Source organism: Triturus cristatus, chromosome 1_2 (assembly GCF_964204655.1).
Source record: "Triturus cristatus chromosome 1_2, aTriCri1.1, whole genome shotgun sequence".
NCBI classification, from domain to species: domain Eukaryota; kingdom Metazoa; phylum Chordata; class Amphibia; order Caudata; family Salamandridae; genus Triturus; species Triturus cristatus.
In genome coordinates this window covers 820,738,654-820,758,287 of record NC_140580.1, presented here as the reverse complement: position 1 = coordinate 820,758,287, position 19,634 = coordinate 820,738,654, and the positions used below count along the sequence as shown (strand labels likewise).

At 44.4% G+C, this 19,634-nt stretch overlaps 1 protein-coding gene across 1 annotated transcript in view; it reads left to right on the top strand.

Moving 5' to 3' along the window:
* The window catches only part of CHD5 (chromodomain helicase DNA binding protein 5), a 568,616-nt gene that overhangs the window by 133,091 nt on the left and 415,891 nt on the right, over positions 1-19,634 (top strand). The window contains exons 20-21 of the mRNA XM_085624078.1: positions 3,323-3,440; positions 10,168-10,292. Coding sequence (XP_085480204.1) covers positions 3,323-3,440; positions 10,168-10,292 — 243 coding nt within the window. The remainder of the gene's footprint in view (positions 1-3,322; positions 3,441-10,167; positions 10,293-19,634) is intronic.

Below are 19,634 nucleotides of genomic sequence, written 5' to 3'. Positions count from 1 at the left end.
TTCAAACAACTGTACACTAATTATTCGAGAGAGTTCTCTTGTCTGGACATTGTGCTTTTTATCCAAAGACCTGTTTTGAATTGTGTGGATGTTGTGAGGTTGCACCTTCTAGTAGCCCTCGGCTGGCATTTTCTCTGTGCAAGAATGAAAATCTAATATTATTCTAGCACATTTTGAAAATGATTGCTTCTGAGTTGTGCCCTCTGTGAGCAGGAACTGCATGTTTATTTTCTTCCTCATCAATTCTCTTGTGCGAAATCCCTCAGCTATCTCACACTTCAACTGCGAGACACAACAGCTGTCAAGGGCATCTGCCACCTGCTACATTAGGCATAGAAATTGGTTAATTTCATACTCGCGCCATTATCCTTCCTTTCTTTCAATTTTCATGCACATGTAACCGCGTTGTCTCATTGTACGTTTCGCGACGGCGGCTGGAATAGGAGAGCGCGTTGTCGGTAGATTCCACTGTTCATGAATTATGGAGGCATTCCGCACAAATGTGAGAGCAATGAAGGAAATAAATGGCGCAGGGAAAACGGTTTTGTTTTTGCAAATTTGCATTTTATTCTTAAATTTAAAAATGTTTTCTGAAACTCTTCTAATGGATTACAGTGCGCAAATTGGTATGGAGATGCCATCTAGAAGGATGGCTGGGATCTTTTTAAGGACAACCCCTAAGCTGCAAGTTACACTGGGATCTGTCCAGCAAATACTGCAGGGTCGCCACACAGGCCCCGGCAGCCCCTGGGCGCTAGATAAAATATTTCTTCACCGGTGTCATCGACCCCAAAGTATAAATGTGTCCATACTATGGTCAGTCAACTTATTATGTACTGTACTTTTTCAAAAGTACATGGCTTGCCCATTGACCAGTCAGTGTGTAATGTCAATCCCACGTGAACAAGAGTCTAGGATTGAAGCAAACACCATTTCAAGAACCCATGTGAAAGAAGCCTTGTCAGCAAATATCAAACCCCAGCAAAAGTCCCACATTGTATAAAAGCATACATCCTGATTTAAACCTGATGTATACGATAAGATTTACATGCTGGTCTTTGATGATAATCAACAAACAAATCGCAGCGGGCAGTGTTTTAAAAGGAAACATAAGGATAAACAAGCATTGGCAAAGACAATTAGTCCTGCGTTACCAATATTGCACAGGCATTGCAGTCGCCTGTGCAATATGCAACTATGTTAAAAGTAAAAAGGCAATAAAAAAAAACATTTTTCTATACTTTTGAGATGGGTGTTGCATTGTGTGATGCAACATGCACTGATGGGACATGATGACATAATGAATGTTGCATCATGCAATGAAGCAGTCATCTTGAAAGCTTAGAAAGCAACATTTTCACTGTTTTCTATTCTTTAAACTTTTACTTAGTCAATGCCAGGGGAGTTTAAAATCTTTGGACATTGGCAAAGCCAAAGGCAACTACCGCCATGGAGATGGGCAGCAATGAACAGCGCAATGGGGCAACATTCAGGGCATCACCAAAGCCGCCATCCAATGCATGGAGTGCCACTGAGGAGTATTGAGAGGGAGGTGGGAGAGTGGAGACACAGTAAGGAGAACATGTAGGGCATTATCTAGGCTGCCATCCTGCGCCTGGCTCACTGCCAAGGAGCATCAGTGGGAAGAGCAGAAGAAGAGAGATGGGATGAGTCACAAGCGATCAAAGTGAAGAGCGCATGCAAACTCCGAAAACCAAGACATGCGCTTCCTTGGAGTGCTAGACAAGTAATGACTCCTTGACTTGAGCAGTGGAAGACTACACCTTAGCCAATCACAAATAAGGGTAAACAAGCTATGCTGCAGTTGAGGGACAAAACCAAGCACAGATAGGGAGAAATGCCACCAGTGAAAAGCAGAGAACTGAGATTTGAGCCATGAGTAAAGATCAAAACTGTGTAGAATTGTATACAGTGCTGTCTGAGACAAACAGCAGGAGCTGTCTGTAGCAACAATACATACAGTAAGGTGACTGACCACCACATTTAGAGGTGTACAGACAGAGGACAGCTGCCACTCAGCAGTTGTCCCACCTGCTCACCTTTTGCATTCACCTCCTCATTTATATTAGAGGGTGATTGTTTTTGTCACAGCCCAAAAAGGTCTAAACTGTTTTGCAGTGGCTTGTGTTTTCCCACGAGTGGACCTGGTCTGGCCTGGAAGTTGGGGCTGTACTGTTTGTAATGGACCAGGACCCATGGATGATTTGCATATTGCTGGCTCTGTGTTATTGAATAACTATTGTCTGATAATAATATTGTGTTCTATATATAGCTGACAGTATTATTGCCCTAATTATGTCAAAAATAGAAAATCTACACCGACGTGGGCAATAATATTGTAAACAATATTTAGAAATCGATATCACATGATATTTTTGTCAACAAAATGTACAACCATCTAGAGTGGCAGAGTTGCAAAGAAACAACAGACTGGAAGACATCCCTGAGTAATTTACTAGTTGGTGAGATGAATTCAGGCATTTTATTAATCACTTTCTTGTTTTCCTGCCAGCACTGCCATAAGGAAAACTATTTGATTGACCCAAAGTTGATAAGAATGGCACTAGAGTGGTCGAATTTACCCCGCTCCTCAAGGGCATTAGTTTTGGGCAGACTCCCGCCGCGTTGGAGGTCGTTTTCACAGAGCAAAATGCAAACAGATTCCCCATGCTGGAAGTGTCAGCCACTTTAGGAAGAAATATCTCTGACTGGCAAAGTCTCAATGACCCAGTAGGACTTTTAGAGGCGTAGCTAAAAGTAATTTAATACGTAGCTTAATTGTTTAAAATGCTATTGCACTTTTTATCCCTGTTGCTCATTTATTTAGGATGCCTTGTGCTGTGCAGTGCTACTACCAATGGATTTACTATTAATTGTAAGACACTTTCTTTTTCTCATAATACCATTCCCGTATTTGGTCAACTAACCATCTTGGCACTTTTTGTTTTTTATTTTATATTGTGTTCCAAATTTGTTTCCTCTATCTCTGCATGCCTGAACTGTTGGGCACAAAATTTAGTTTAGATTTTATAAATCATACATACTAAGAAAAAATACAGTTTCCGTTTATCAGAAGATAAATCAGAGCTCGGCTTTTAATTTCATGCTTACGAACTTTAGTTTGACCCCAGACTTGATGACTTTCACCATATGAGACATATATTTTTACCTTCTCACATGAAACCCCAGCATACTTAAATAATTGTGCTCACAGACTAAATCTATGGCTCGTGGAATTGAGAGTGAATTTTTACTGTGTTTTCCCCCTTAGATGGCAAAGATGTGTTTATTTTTCTCATAGATGACAAAAATGCTGGATTTACTTGAAGATTTTCTAGAGTTTGAAGGTTATAAATACGAGAGGATCGACGGTGGGATCACAGGGAGCTTGCGCCAAGAAGCCATCGACAGGTTTAATGGTAAGAATTCATGTCAGTTTCAAGCCAGTTTCACCTTCATCCTGCTGCTCTTGCTGTGGTCCCTAAGGCAAAGCCATCTGTGTTACTTGTCAAACCTAAATCTGTTGAGTATTTTACAGCTTTAAAAATGTTCTGTAGAAACTGTTGAAATCCATATAGTGTTTAAAAAAAGACAAATAAGCACCAAACAATAGTTTTGCAGAGGGGGATATATATGTTTTAACGAATTAAACAAAGAAAAAATAAATAAACAAGAGTTCAAACCGAAATTCATTGAGGCATGAAAAAACTGTCAATGAAGACCAGCTTAAGGGTGGTGTGGGCAATAGCAGTAAATGGAAATCAGGGAAGAAGGGTGCGAGAGAAATGGATCTAAAAGCAAAAAAGCAAGCAAGAGGAAGAATTTTACAAAGACGTGACAAAGGATATATTTTAACTAAGTACCAAATAGGCTTGGAAGACGTATATTTAGGTAGGTTTGGAATAACAAGGGAGACCTCGTCATTGGACAGCTTAGGCTCTATGATTAAAAGTGGGCGGAATGGGAGCGAGGTATTTACCACAACTGGTTAATATTGACACTGCAGAGTGAGATATTTATCGGGTGAGATAATTAACTCCTAGTCTGAGTTTTCACTTGGAAAATGGGAATAGGGTGTGGAATAAGCTGTTACTATGGCTATTTCTACATGTTTGTATGTTTACCTAAATCAAACCTGGGAAAATTGCAGGAGGCACAGCATTAACAGTGATACTTAGAATTCCGGTATAAATGCTAACAGCGGTACCGCACATATCAATATAGCCTTATAGCCCGCCGTAGCGGGCTATACCGGCTATTAAAGGTCCGCTGCAGCGTTAAAGACCCGAGCCGAAGGCGAGGGACTTTAACAAAGCAGCGGGACTTTAATATAGCTTTATAGCCCGCCGTAGCGGGCTATACCGGCTATTAAAGGCCCGCAGCAGAGTTAAAGGCCCGAGCCGAAGGCAAGGGACTTTAACAAAGCAGCGGGACTTTAATATCCAGTATAGCCCTGCTACAAGGGCTATAAGGCTATTAGAACATTCTGCCACTAGAGGGCAGAATGTTTTAACAAATAAAGCAAAACCTTCAGGGAGCACGAGGGGATTCAAATTACCTCAGGCTCCCCGAAGTCTTTGTACACAGCCAGAGCTGTGAACAAAGAAGCATTGGAATGTTGGAGCTCCGGGCTTATACCAGCCATTGTAAGTCCGGAGAACTCCATTGTTTTCAATGGAGCTTCCAACATTCCAATGTTCGAATATTCATTACTATACTCACAATTTGGTCCTAAGAAGACCACAAATGTACCAAAAGACCTCCATGATGTAGAATGAAAGATTGCTTACTGGGAAGTGGGAGTGCAAGACTGAGTGTGAGACAGGAACAGGGAGTTGAGTACTGAAAGAAAGTGGGACAGTAAGTGATTGGAAAACAACATTTAGAAAATAATACTTATAAAATGACAGCCAAAGTAGGGGTCTGATTCACAAAGGGCCTGCGCACTCGTGTCAGACGAACCCCCAGTCATGCACTAAAGGCGGAATCTCTGCAATGAGAATTCTAATTGCGCAAATTCCGCCCGAGTGCAGACTCCCCCACGACTGCGGGACCTCGTCCGTGAGTGCGGAGAGCATTTGTGAATCAGGCCAAAGGAGTAAGAATAATGCCAATAGGAAACAGAGACTTAGAGTTGTTCACTGCTGTTGATACCCTTTTCTGCGTAACAAACAATTCACATATTATATGCTTCACTGCCTTTTATGTACCTAATTTCAAGGAACATGCATTAGGGAAAGCGTTTCCCACAGTAGCTGCAACTCCATAAGTGAACTGATGGTTTGAGTTAGTGTGAGGCCGCTCCCTACTGTTCTTCTTGTAAGCGATTTAGCCAGAATGGAGTTGCTGTTGCTGTAGAGTGTTGGTACCATCCCTCAAGATGCAATACTGGAAAGGTAAGAGCAGGAAATGGACGCTCGCCCATGGAAAGTAAAAGCAGTGTCAAAGGAGAGTTGCAGGAGTGAATTTAGAGAGGAAGTGATTTTAATGGGGGGAGGGTCACTTGCTCAATATATTACTATAAAATGTGGTACGGCTTCATTTTGCATGATTTGATAGGTCGATGTTATATAGGTGTCTCTATATCTTTTCCAAGTAGGCTTCCCAGCTGCCATTAATGCGGTTTGAATCCATATTAATTAAAAATCCTCATTTAGGATTCCATTCCCTAGTGGGTAGCAAGCATTCGTACTTACCAACTTAGCGATAGAGGGCCCAAAATGCTGGCAAAGACCCATAGAGAGGAAATAGGTAGCCAATAACCCTTATTCATTCGCCGCTAAGAGCAACAACACTATGTATTCGAACTTAAACTCCCCCCGTCCCCATAAAAAAGAAATAGCACCACATGAGACTATGATCGGTGGCAGTCTGTCAACTCCTAGCAGAACTGCACCATACCTACTTAAGAAGGTACAATGCAGCCCCTCTGCATCTGAATCACTTATTAATAGCCCAAGGGTATGAGAGGCAATATACTGTGAAGCGAAAAAAAGAGTATGTACAACAATAATAAAGTAAAGAGTGAGTCCACGTAGTTGCTTGTATTTCTAGAGTTGTGTTTTATTCATGATGTTGGTGAGGTTCAATACAGCCAACGCGTTTCGCCCAAGCATGGGCTTCTTCAGGGCTGTAATGTTTTACAATAAAGCGTTTTAGTTTATAACATTTGTTGATAAAATTTTAAAAACCGCCTTACTGAAAGAGCTTTCTCTCCTTTGCTTGAACCTTATACTTAATCTTCAATCTCAGTAAAACTTTTTAACAAAAATCATGCCACCTTCTTTTCTCTAAGCCCGCCTTTCCTCTCAAATCTCCTCTTGGAGATTCTCTTAGTACCTTGCTACTTCTTACTCTTTACTATTTTTCCTTGTTTTTTGGTTGGTTCTTCACCTCTTCACTTCGTGGTTGATTCACTCTTCCATCTATCTACACTTTTTAAATGTTATCAACAAATGTTATAAACTAAAAAGCTTTATTGTATAACATTACAGCCCTGAAGAAGCCCATGCTTGGGCGAAACACGTTGGCTGTATTGAACCTCACCAACATCATGAATAAAACACAACTCTAGAAATACAAGCAACTACGTGGACTCACTCTTTACTTTATTATTGTTGTACATACTCTATTTTTCGCTTCACAGTATATTGCCTCTCATACCCCTGTGCCAAATTCTCTATTCCAGGGTCATATAGCAGCTGGCCATCTGAGGCGGGCAATATCTAAATACTTCACTGTGACTTGTCTAGGCGGTGCAACCCGGCTGCTAGTTTTCTTACATCACACTTATTAATAGCCTCCCCACCCCACATCTGTACTGGAAAGCCACCATTCCCGCCACAACCATCGAGAAGGAGATCAGCAGTCGGCAGCTTCTATTCAGGAAACAGGCAGTCATTAGTGCTCACAGGATATAACACTGTGTCCTGCAGATCACTAGCAGCATATAGCTCCATCATGCTGTTAGATTGCATTGAACCACTTGAAATACTTTGCAAATTCTCTGCAGAGCATGATTTCCCACCACACAGATGGTCCAAACTGATTATTTAGCCATACATAAACATTGTGCATCTTATCCCGGTGAAACTACCTATGAATGACCTACAACAACTTACATAGCTCACCGCAATAGTCACCCACAAGCGTTACTTCAAGTTGGAGACCATAGTCCGCTTTTGTGGGGTTTGACAGCGCGTCAAGGTTTTATAGTGCAGCAAGTACTCTATGCTTTAGGTACCGAGAAGTCAAGTAAGTTTTCTTTGTGAAGTTTTCGGAGCCAGAGATGTGTTTTTTCTGACAACCATATTCTTTAAAAGGAACTTTTAAAATATGTAAACGTGTGTGAGCCTCACAAATCTATATCTCAGTGAAAAAAGGAAGAAAAATATTAAAAGGAGGTTTTTATCTAAAAGGAGATCCCAGCCTGGTGCCTGTCTCCCACAACTCCTGTTGCCAATAGTTTCTGTTGACAGTTCTCCAAGGGAGCTGACAATAATCTGCTGTATAATATACATCTGACTCCTTTGTAGCCTTTTTTCTTCAATTTTCTTTGAAACAAAACACCTTTCAGAGACCTCCACAGTCGCCTTCTCTTTTCAAATATAAACTCAAACAGCAAGTAACTTTTAAAAGGGCTATATTTTTCCCCATATGCAACTGATTATCAAGGAGCATCGGTTGCGGAGGAAGAAACAAAGATCTTCGTTGCTCCTTAAATAAAAAAACAAAGGACTGCTACTTTAATTCCGTTAACCTCTATTGGTAAATTTTGTTGATATCATGTTTTTTTACATCATGTTGCGTTAGCAGAAGTCGGCAGGAAGGCTTGGTGATGTCAGCGATTTTACTTTTACTGAAAACAATGCTGTAATAAATGTGATACTAGTACAATTGTGATGCCATGGCTGTACTGTTAGGGTCTTTCTGAGTTACCCCAAAGCATTGTATATCAATATTTTTGTTCTATAAACTTTAACTGTGTTCTTTTTCATCCATTATTTATACATTATTAATGCAACAGATAGTTGTTAATAGCACGATTATGCGCTTCACATACCATCACTAAGGGCCTCATTATAATGACGGGCAGACCATATGTCAGCGGCCTTGACCTCACAATTTGGATGTGACCGCCCTATGGGCATTAAGAAACATCCATTTTGCAATGGCAGCTCTTGTGGCAGGCAGAAAAGGCCCGCAGCGCAAGCTGCCATTGGAAAATTGATGTTTGTAAACCTTTGGTGCCCCTCAACCTCCACAGCCGAGGGGGAGAGCGCCCTGCTAGCAACCTCCTAAAAGTCACATTCCGACAGCATCTCCATGTCGGAAAGGCTGTCGGAAACCCACATTGTAATCCTAACGGCGGAGCTGATGCTGGCTCGGCTGCCATTCATGGGATTAGAATTCCGCTCCTCTTCTGATGGTGCTCTGTTAGCCCACCGGAAGAGGAGCGGAATTCCCCCGCGGGTTTCCCTCCAACCACCATCATTGTAATACAGCGGTCGGAGGGAAACTCTCGATGTCTGGCAGAAAACCTCTGATAGTCTGTCGGATGGCTTTCCGTCCAAGATCCAAATCAGGCCCTAAATGATGGTTTTGCTTAGTAAAAAAAAAAAAAAGCAAATGAGCTTAAATGTATGCTAGAAGAAGTGAAGAATTGAATACAAAATTGGCACCAAAATGGCTGGTGCATCTCTACTGCACTTTTATTGTACTTCTACCCTCACACTTCTCCCATCCTGTTTTCCTACTGTGCAGGATGAGGATCAACATAGCACTTCCTAATCAATGATTTAGACTTTAAAAAAATGCAGAGCCCTACTTTAATTTACTTACTCTCCTATATTTCTTTGCAGCACTTGAGGCCAGATGTACGACCATATTTTGCGGTCGCAAATGGGTAATTGGCCCGTTTGCGACTGCAAAATAGGTCTGCCCCATGTACAAACCCTATTTTGCGACTTCGGTAAAATGGGTTTGCATCTCGGTATTAGGAAGGGGCGTGCCAAGGGCGTCCCTTCCTAATAGCGAGTCTCACTAAAAGGTATGATTGTTTTGCAACCGCAATTGCGGTCGCAAAACACTTGCAGTTGACCACCTACTTCTAGTAGGTGGTAAGCCACTAGCAAATGGAAAGGGGTCACTAGGGGACCCCTTCCCTTTTGTGAGTGTGTTCGAAAATATTTTTTAAGAGCAGGCAGTGGTTCCAATGCCTTACCCTCTTCTATTTAAAGTTATTTCTTTCTTGTTTTTTTTCCTTTCGGTTCAGGACCAATAATACTTCTACTTTAATGACTCCCGCCTCTTTATCTGCCTCTCTCTGCAGTCATCTTCCTTCTTGTCTTTCGGCAGTGGGGAGATGAATGCTTGTCCATTTCGCGTCTCGAATCCTCATAACTTGTCTTTCGGTTTTGTAATTTGATGAGCACCGAAATTATATCAGCTTCTTTCTACCTTATCATAACTAAAACTCCTATCTATGCCATTTGATCCTCATTTTTGTTTAACAACCCAACCCAGTTTTATATGCATCTGGCACTTTTTATTATTAGATAAATCTATCATCATCTCCTCTGTGCATCCACCGAACTACTCATGGAAATTTTCTTTCGTTCTCGGCGGAATTATTGTTTCTCTCTCTGTCTAGATTTCCCTCCTCACATTCTTAGAAAGTTGGCGTTATTCTTAACTTCACTGTTATCTACGGTCATCCGTTTTCCATATTTCTCCTTTTTGTTGTTATTCGTTAGTTGGCATTTTCATTGCCATCAAAATTAGTTTCCCTTGTTGTGCCTATAACTGTGTTAAAAAAAACTAAAAAAAAGTTACATTGGCTACCTCTTTTTGATCACTTCCCAACACAATATTCCTTTATATTCTTCAATATTTTTTTTATTTTTCTTTGGTTGAAAACTACCTCACTTTTTATCAGTTTATTAAAGTTATTCTCTGCTAACTTTTTTGTTGTTCATTTGTTTGTGATATGAAAATATACATACTGGTGTACTGCTGCAATAAAATATTTTTTCTTCCAGTTAAAACTTTCTTTCACTTGTCTTTAGATTGTAACTCTTTCTTCTGTTTTGAAGAGCTGAGCACAATAAGTCTGACTTTACCCTCTGTGTCTTTCTTTCTAACCAGCTCCTGGAGCTCAACAGTTCTGTTTCCTGCTGTCTACTCGAGCCGGGGGCCTGGGGATTAACCTCGCCACTGCTGACACTGTTATTATTTATGATTCGGACTGGAATCCCCACAACGACATACAAGTGAGTTTCTTGTTGCATTGTATGAATTATGCTGCAGTTTGATCGTGGTTCTTGAATCGAGAAAGGCAGCGTTACTGCCCCAGGCCACACTGTGGCATCTGGGCCAGTTTGGCTTTGCATCTCCCAACAGTGTATCTTGTTATCCTTATACAGATAGTGAAGGAATAACATGGTCTTGCATAATGGTGGTATGCACATTTCTACAAAAGTGTTTGCAATTTTGTGATGTCAACAGCGTGTCTCTTCATAACAGTGCGTATCATGGACACAGGCATGGCCATTACTCAGAAAAGGTGGCAAAATAGTACAAGCATTGGCAAAATCAATAGGCCTGCTGTTTACATGTGCAAATGCTGTTCATAACATTAAAGCCTGTCCTAATTACTTGCCAGTGCAGGAAACAAGTAGCTTTCTGGTTAGAATGCATGTAGGTGGTTCAAAGTTCAAATATGATGTTTTTGGGACAAATTATGTGCAGTAGTAAGTATTTATTGTCTGATTAATAAAAATCATCACACAATGATGATTTACAGTACAGAAACAAATTACGAACTTAAATACTTAAAATAACGCCATTAAACATGAGAGCCCATTTACACTACAAAAGAAGCAAAAACAGGGTCCATAAACATGCCAAGTGCTTAAAACAGGGAACAAAACTGTATATAAATTCCGTATTCAGAGACATTCGGCCACGTTCAAATTATAGCCACCGGCAGGAGACCATACAAACTTTAAAGTGCCACGTGCTTATTTGGTCAATGGAAATACCATACATTTTTTTGCAATAATTTAAAGTGCCACTTGCTTAGAGACAGATAGTCTACTTAATCTTGGTTCAATAACAGCACCACAAATTGGCATTTTACAGTACATACAAAAGAGCTTACAGGATAAACATAACACTACTGCTTTAGACATGTGAATACATTAGTCATAATCGAAAAAAAAGTGCCATGTGCCTAGGTACGATATAGAACTGTGAGTATCCGACTACATAGTTTATTCAAGCTCTAGTTAAGAAAGTGCATATACTTATAAGCGGAAAAGACGTTTTCCCCATAGTAAGTCAATTATCAGTCAATGTAATAAAAATAGAAGAAATAACATTTAAACTGCTGATGCAAGCATTCTTTCCGCAGTGATCAAAAACTTTATCAACTGGCAAGTTAGTGAGATTGAAGCGCCAGATAAACGTAAAATAACAGCCTTATGAGCAGATCTCACCCGTTCATCAAGAAAGGAGGGTTTTGGGGGTGTGGCTTGGCGCGTCAAGATGGCGGTCGCACTCTAAGAGTGCTCTGAGCTCCTCCGTCATCCGTGCCACGATCCACCGCCATCAGCCCCACAACAGCCCTCTCCTCTGCTACCGTGGCCTCCGCCTTGATCTGCGCTGCCCAGTGAGGTGTCCGACGCTATCTTGCCTCCATGCAGAGGCAATTTCTCCACTTTGGACTCTGGCGTGCCTCCGCCTAAGATGGCGGTGACTATACCCCGAGGCCTCTTTGCACACTGGCGCCTGGTGACATGGCGTAGCCCAGCTGGACTCGAGAGCAGTTGTGCTCTGTCCGGGCTCCTCTGTTGATCCCCCGATGCCGTGGAGGTGGAGTGCCGGATGCTCCAGTGTTGGCCCTGAGAGAGGATCTCCCTCCCCTGCCCGGCCGGGCCTGCCGACGCCACTGGCCTACCTTGCAACGCCAGAGGCGGAGACCTTTGAAGGGGCGCACAACTGAACAACAATTCGGCCGCCGGGTCGGGCGGCAGAGTCCCGGAGCCTGCCTCTTCACCCGTGAGCCATCCGATGCCTATGCCCTGGGGCCCCGCCTGGCTGCTGCCAAGGGTCTTGGATGCCTCTATCAGTTCTGGGCCGGTGTGAGTGATCTCTGCGGCCTACCTGAGGACCAGGCCTTCCTACGACCTGCTGGGCGGCCAGGCCTGATCCTTGCTGTTGACCGGGCTGCCGTTGTGGCCACATTTACCAAGCCCCCCCCCCCCCCTTGGAGGCTCTGGACCTGTTGGGGGCCTCGGGGCCTGGCTGCCGGCGCACCTGGATCATTGGAGGCCGCCCCCCAGCTGAGGATGTACTGGAAGAACCCGTTGTCCCTGACGGGCCGCCGCGCCTCTGGCGCTCTACTGCCTGTACCGGCGGTGTGCTGCTGAGGCCTGCCTGCGGGGCCAGCCCGGATGGAAGCTGCAGGCAGTAGGTCGCTCTCCCTGAACCTGGCCTGCGGCCTTGAATGGTGATCGGTGACCCTGCACGGAGGTGGGTGCTTGACCGCTTATGCGACGGGGGGGGCTCTCAATGTCATTCCACCTGCTCTACACCGCGACCCTTGAGGGCTTGGGACCTGACCTGCGGCTTTACCCTTTTCTTGAGCCTAGGGGTGTCTTTATTTCCCGCCTTCGTGCTCCTGTCCGACACTTGCGGGGTCTGGCCGCTTGGACTCGTGCTGCTGGCTTTGCGGCCTGAGGCGGGACCGCACATCAGGGGCCTGGGGGCTTCTAACGAGGAGGTGGTCTTGGCCACACTTATCGAGCGGCATGGGGTCCTGGATGTGGGCCCCCTTCACAGCTCCCTGTCCTGTGTCCCGTCCCTAGATTACCCCAGGGGCTGACAGTTACCATCCGGGAGGTGGAATCGGTGCTCTTGTCGAGCGGCGTGAGGCCCTGGGTGTGGGCCCTCCACTACCCCCTATCGTTGCACCCGGTTCTGCGGTGCCCCTGGACTCTCCGGGGTCTCCACCGTCGGGACCTCAACGGCCAGTTCTCTGATTCCATGGACAGGGCTCCCACCACCGTCAGCTATAGGGATAATATCGGCTGCATGCATTGAGCGGCGCAGGGTCCTCAACACCAGCCCCCCTCCACAAACTCGTTGCCCCAGCATTTCACCTGGAGAGTCCGGCCCGGCCCTGTTGGTCGGTCGCCTGGTCCCCCGCTTCTGACCCAGGAGTGCTGTCCTAGAGGTTGCCTACATCTTGCGAGAACCCCACGGGGAGAGGCGGAATCAGCCGCATCCATCGAGAGGCAGGGAGCCCGAAGACCTGGCCCCTCCACCATCCCCCCACCTCTCTTTGGCTTTGTGGCGCCCACTCCGGGTTGGGAGAGGTAGTGTTCCTCCTGGTTCGACCGCCACCTCGGACGGCTGAGGACAGGGTCTCCGGATTTTCTTTGGCTGGTCCCTCTGGGTTGGGGGGCTTGTGTGAGGGTGGATTCAGTGCCTGGGCCTGAGCATTGACGGCTTGGGTACTGGACCCCTCCCGCCGGGGGTTGTCTGTCCATGAGCCTACCCCCCCCCCACTCAACTGGATGTTCAGGTCCTGCGCCCACGTCCAAGATGGGTAGAGACCACCCCCAAGGACACCCGCTCCACAGACTCAAACTAAAATGGACCAATACACTTTCACCGAACGGAATCCAGTGAAGGGCGCATCTGGTGGCTCCTCCCTTGCCGGAGGAGACCTTTCGACCATCCTGCAGGCGATCGGCACCTCTCAGGCTTCGGTGGAGGGTAGGATTGGCGGGGTACGGGTGGACATGGCCCTTATCCGCCTGGACCTACACAATTCCACTGCAAGAATTTCAGCGGCAGAGTCGCGCCTCTCCACGGCTGGGGACGAACTGGGATAGTTGAAAACCCAAGTGGCCCGCCTGCAGACTCAAACCCCAGAACTACACCGTCGGGCTGAAGATGCGGAAAACTGGTTGCAGCGGAAAACCTGCGCCTCATAGCTTTCCCCGAGGGAGTCGAGCAGGGACAGGCAGACACCTTAGTGGAGACTTGGGTGAAGTCATGGATACCCAAAGACGCTCTCTCTATGTGGTTCGACCGCGCTCATCGCTCCCTGGTGCCTGATCCCCCCCCCCCCCAGGGCTTCCTCTCGTCCCTTCATCATTAGGATCCTCAACTTCCAGGACAGGGATGCTATCCTTATAGAGGCACGGGCCCACGTTCCCCTGAAATACCGAAACAATACAATAATTCTTTTCCCAGACTATACGAGAGAGGTACAGGTCCAACGTCGTTTGTATGCGGACGTCAAATAAAAGCTCCGCAATTTGGGACTGCGTTACAGTCTCCTCTTCCCGACCCGTCTCAGAGTCGTCTTCCAGGGAAAAACTATTTTTTCCAACACCCCGCAGGTGGCCTGGATTTGGCTCACGGAGGAGCGACCTCTGCGGACACGGCCTGCTTCCCCTCCCACCTTGTCTGAGCCGACATGGACACATTCGTCTCCTCCCAAGCCACAGTGGAGGCACAATCAGTCCCGCAAGAGGGGAGATCGGTGGGGAGGGACATCACAGTCGCTGGACACTGGGTCCCAGTTGCTGATCTCTTCTGAGGCTCCTCCGGCTCTTGACAACCACAGCTGAGCCAGTTCACTGATTGATCTAAGCCAAGGCCCGGACCCATCTGAGACATTGCGCCTCGCCTTGTCAGACTCTGATCTATCTAGAAGCCCCGCGTTCCTGGGATCCGGTGACGATGGGACTTCGGAAGTATAGGGTGGGGGAGGGCTGTTGTCCTCTGAATTCTTTTTGTTTTGGCTTCGTTTGAGCCATTGTTTTACGTTTTCAATGACAGCCTACAACTTGCACACACCATCGCCACCGACAGATGGCGTACCACCTTGCACATGCCACATCTTTCTATCCTAGCTGCGATGCATCACTTCCCCTGGGACCTGGGCTCCTTTGTTCCTCCATGTCCCCACATCAGTTACTAACCAGATGCCCACTCACGGTAGATCTCTCCATGTTCTGTTGTGGAACGTGAATGGCATGCTGGACCACATCAAATGTGCAGCGGTCCTCAAGTATGCCCACTCCCACGCGCCTGATGTGCTCCTCCTTCAGGAGACTCATCTCCTGGGAACCCACTGCTCCTTTCTAGCAAGATACGGATTTGACAGGATGTGGCACTCCGGTTTCGTGCGGGGCTCTCGAGGGGTAGCCATAATAACCCGGAAAGGTCTTCCCTTCACCCCTGTACACGTGACGACTGACACGCAGGGCCGCTACATGGCCATATCCGGTAAGCTTGAAGGTCATGTCCTGAACCTATTATCAACATACATCCCTCCTGCTACGCTTCCCTCTACTCTCCATCACCTTACAGAGGTAATCTCTGCCCTGTCCCAGGGTCAGTCAATAATTGGGGGCGACTTCAATGCAGTTAAGCAGCCGTCACTTAACACAATTGGTGAACCATCCTCATCGCGCCTAATTTACTCCAAGAGGCTATCAGATTGGTCAGCTGCCCTTGGTCTGTGTGACTCCTGGAGGATTTGGAACCCCCGGGGGAAACAGTATACTCACACTTCAGCGGCCCACCATACCCACTCCCGCATCGATTTGCTCCTCCTGCCTGCCACCGATTGCCAACAGGTCTCTAGCATCTCTATTATCCCCCATGGAATGTTGGACGATTCAGCCATTTCCCTACATTTGGGAAGCACCACTGATGGGATGCGGACGGTCTGGCGACTGAACGCGTGGTTTTTGCAGGACAAGGAGATTAAGGATGCGCTTGCAGTAGAGTTTCAATACTATTTTCTTACCAACCAGGGTTTGGTCCCTTCCCCTGACACACTATGGGAGGCCGGTAAGGTCACCTTACGTTGCGTGGCCAGAGGTCTGGTGCACAAGAAGCGGGCGGCGTAGACTGTTCACCTGACCCAGCTTGAGGCGCAAGCCACGCGGCTGGAATTGACCCTCGCAGACACGGAAGACGCTCAACCCGCCAGACAGCTTGTGGCGATCCGGGATAAGATCCGTCAGGTCTCCCTGGACTCTGCCAAGATGCTGTGGCGCTCCTCTGTGGCCCGCGTGTACCGGTGGGGCGACAAGAATGGAAAGTTGCTTCACAACTTGATCTCCTACTCCAAGGCTAATAGAATTTTCCCTGATATCCGAGACGCCGCTGGAACCCATTACTGCACCTTGCGGACCATTGCCCAAGCTTTCACGGGTTACTATGCCCAGCTCTATTGAGCCCAACCCCCTGGGACCTCTCTGGTCGACTTGCTGGAACAAGCAGAGGTCCAGCTCCCCTGCCTTACCCAGGCCGAATCGACAGACTCTCCTATATCGTTATATTACTTTTCAAATGGGGTGGCTTGCTCAAGTGTTTTAAATCATGGCTGGGGTTTTTGTTGTCTGCCGGAGATGGACTTTGATCTACTATGCAATCATATGCTGTCCTTTTGTATGTTTGGTTTTTCAAATGCAAATACATTTGATTATCATAAAGAAAGGGTGGTTTTAAAATAATATGATGAAGGTTAAGCAGGATTGGGCAGGCACAAACAATTTGCAATAGAGTTTCTCACAAAAGCCCACACAGTCTACAATCCCTAGTTGTCCATTGCTAAATCCATTTCGGAGTGTCATCTTTAATGGGATACCTACCAAGTCGTATTTTTAAATATTTGTCTCTCATACGGGAGGAAAATAAGGTAGTCAAATAAGGCTGGATTCCCTTACTCTGATGTGAATTGATCACCATCCTGGCATGCTTCTTTGTAGATAAAGCCTCTTTATCTGCAATAAATAAGTTCATTTTTATCATTCTGTTTAAAAGCTGTTTAAAATGCAGCTTATTCATTTCCAGAGACCCCAGCTGCAGATCGAAACTTTGGAAACATGTTAAAATGTAGGATATCCAAGCCCCAGCATGATCTGAGTGGTTTATTTCAAACAGTTATTTGCCAAGGAGCCAGGTCCGAATAGGAACAGTGAATGTATGCATTTAAAAAATGACCCTTGTGCCACCAAGGATTGTCTTCGAAGACCAAACTCCAAGCGGATTTCTGCTTGGCCGATTGATTTAGGAAATCCAAAGACAGACTTACAAGCCTTGATTAGCAATCGATCCAATAATTTAGAGTCTTTTACCTTGGTGATAGGTGAACCATATGCAGTAGTCAGTAATAACTTGGCATTCATGACTTTAAGAAGAAGTTCATAAGATTGGCATCTTAATGAGTTACGTAATGACTTAAAAGCATATATTAGAGTTGACGTTTTTGCTCTTAAAGCATTAAAATTACTTTCAAATGAATCTTTATTATAAAATGAAATGCCCAGGTATTTGTGGGTCATCAAAACCTCAATTGGCTCTCCTCTCTCTTTCCAGTGTCACATTTTAGAATTAACTGAGCCCATTTTCCTAATCTTAGTTCTTGACATTCATTTCCAAACAATTGGCTATAATGTATTCATCAAAAAACGTAAATAATTGTTGGAGACCTATCGGGATTTGGCTGAGTAAAATTGTATCATCCGCATGCATACTGGAGATATTCAAAATGTTAATTTCCAAGTTTGTGAGCGTGGGCATTAATAATTTCAAAGTGGTGTGTGCCAGATCAGATTAAAAAGGCATTGAGCCAATTCACTGCCTTGTTTGAGGCCTTTGTAAGTTTTAATTCTCTGAGTCAGACTGGATCCATCACCTAACTTAACCTGAACACAGGTGTTTGTGTACAAGAGTATGACAGCATCCAGAAGCTTTTGGGAAATACCCCATACAGCAAGATTCTATCATAGTACAGATCTCAGGACATAATTGAATACAGCTACTAAGTCAATAAAACAAATTGCAAAAACATAGACTGGACAACTTTCCAACAATAGGCAGCAAACTCAGAAATTATACCAATATATTAACAAAGGCAAAGTAATCCTGTGTGCAAACTTAAAAAGTGCCCTCTGTCCAAGAGCACCACCCTTTCCCTCAGGGTCAATTATATGCATCAATTAAATTAAAGTTGCACTAATTTATAGTTGTATATAATCAATTAGTCCATAAACAGTCCATCTCAAAATATCCTTCTTTATTGTTATTTATTCTTCTTTTTAAATGCACCACAGCCAACGCGTTTCGTTCTGAATACAGAACTTCTTCAGGGCTGTAAAATTAAAACACATATAAAAAACTACATGTAAAAACATATAAAAATACAAACATACATATATATACCACATTTAAACAAACATTAAGCAAAATGATTCAATGCATAACGACAACACAATTTCTTGTGATATTGCATATTTGACTAATACAAATACATAAAGTCCAATCATTTAGTATTTTAAAATTAGAAAAATTGCCCTATGTATGACCATCCATTTGAAAAACCAACACAGAACATAATAATGTCACCAAACAGGGATTTCTACATGAAAAGAAGCAATAGTGATCAATAAACCTAACCATGAAAGACGAATACATACAAGAACAGATTATGTGTTTGATATTATTTAAAGTGTCTCCTCACACTCAATACACAACCTGAAAATTATTGCTACAAAAGAAGAGGAAGAAAAGAAAAGAAAAAGAAGAGGAAAAAATGGAGGGAAACATACCATTTGCAATTTCCACGGAATGATTATATGTAATATGATACTTGAGGCAATGTAGTCCTTATCCAGTGTAACGTTATGGTGACGCACCCCTATATCTATTCCAGACAAAAAACAGCGGGGAATAATTGTAGCCTGATAGAACAAATGGTAGTAGGCTCCTATCTATTTTTGTATATAAGTGAAAAATATATATATATATATAAGCCTACCTTACAATTTGAACTTATCGTTCTCTTTCCAAGATCAATTTCATTCTCAAATATAATTTCTCGATCTGATAGTCACTCCCAAATTTTTCGAGTCCATATCTACATTGGACCCATCATACACCATACCTGTCAATAAACCAATCATTGCAAAGCAGATGTAAGAGTGTGAAACCAACCATAATAAAACCCAATCCCTCTAACACATATCTAAAAGAAGGGAGCTCATATGGGAGTGAAAAAACGCCAAAATATATAGCGATATACTTTTTCTGGCCTCCACCATAGATGCACATTTGTATGTGACGTATAGTCAAAACGAATCGTATGTCTCCAATCACCTTATATAACAAGATCAATTTTAAGCTGACAAGTTAAATTCCCCTGATACTGCACGCGCAAAGAAAAACATGATAAAATAACATGCCAGTCTGACCCACCATACTGCACGAGGGAGAGCGCCATGAAAAGACATACATCATGTTGCGTCCATATAAATACCAACCCGGGGAGAAAACCCCCGTGGCGAGACACTCGTCATATTCATAATCCTAAAATATAAAAACGTATATCCCAAAATAGCATAGCACAGTAGTCCGCCCATCGTGGTGTTGTACGCATAAATAGTAACACCCAAGAGGGGATGCCAAAAACCAAGTACGCATAAAATAATAACCATGGAAATGCCACACAGGAAAGAAAAATAAAAAACAGACGTTACATAGCGGGACACATATAATCAGCATATCACCGCCACCCATTCTTA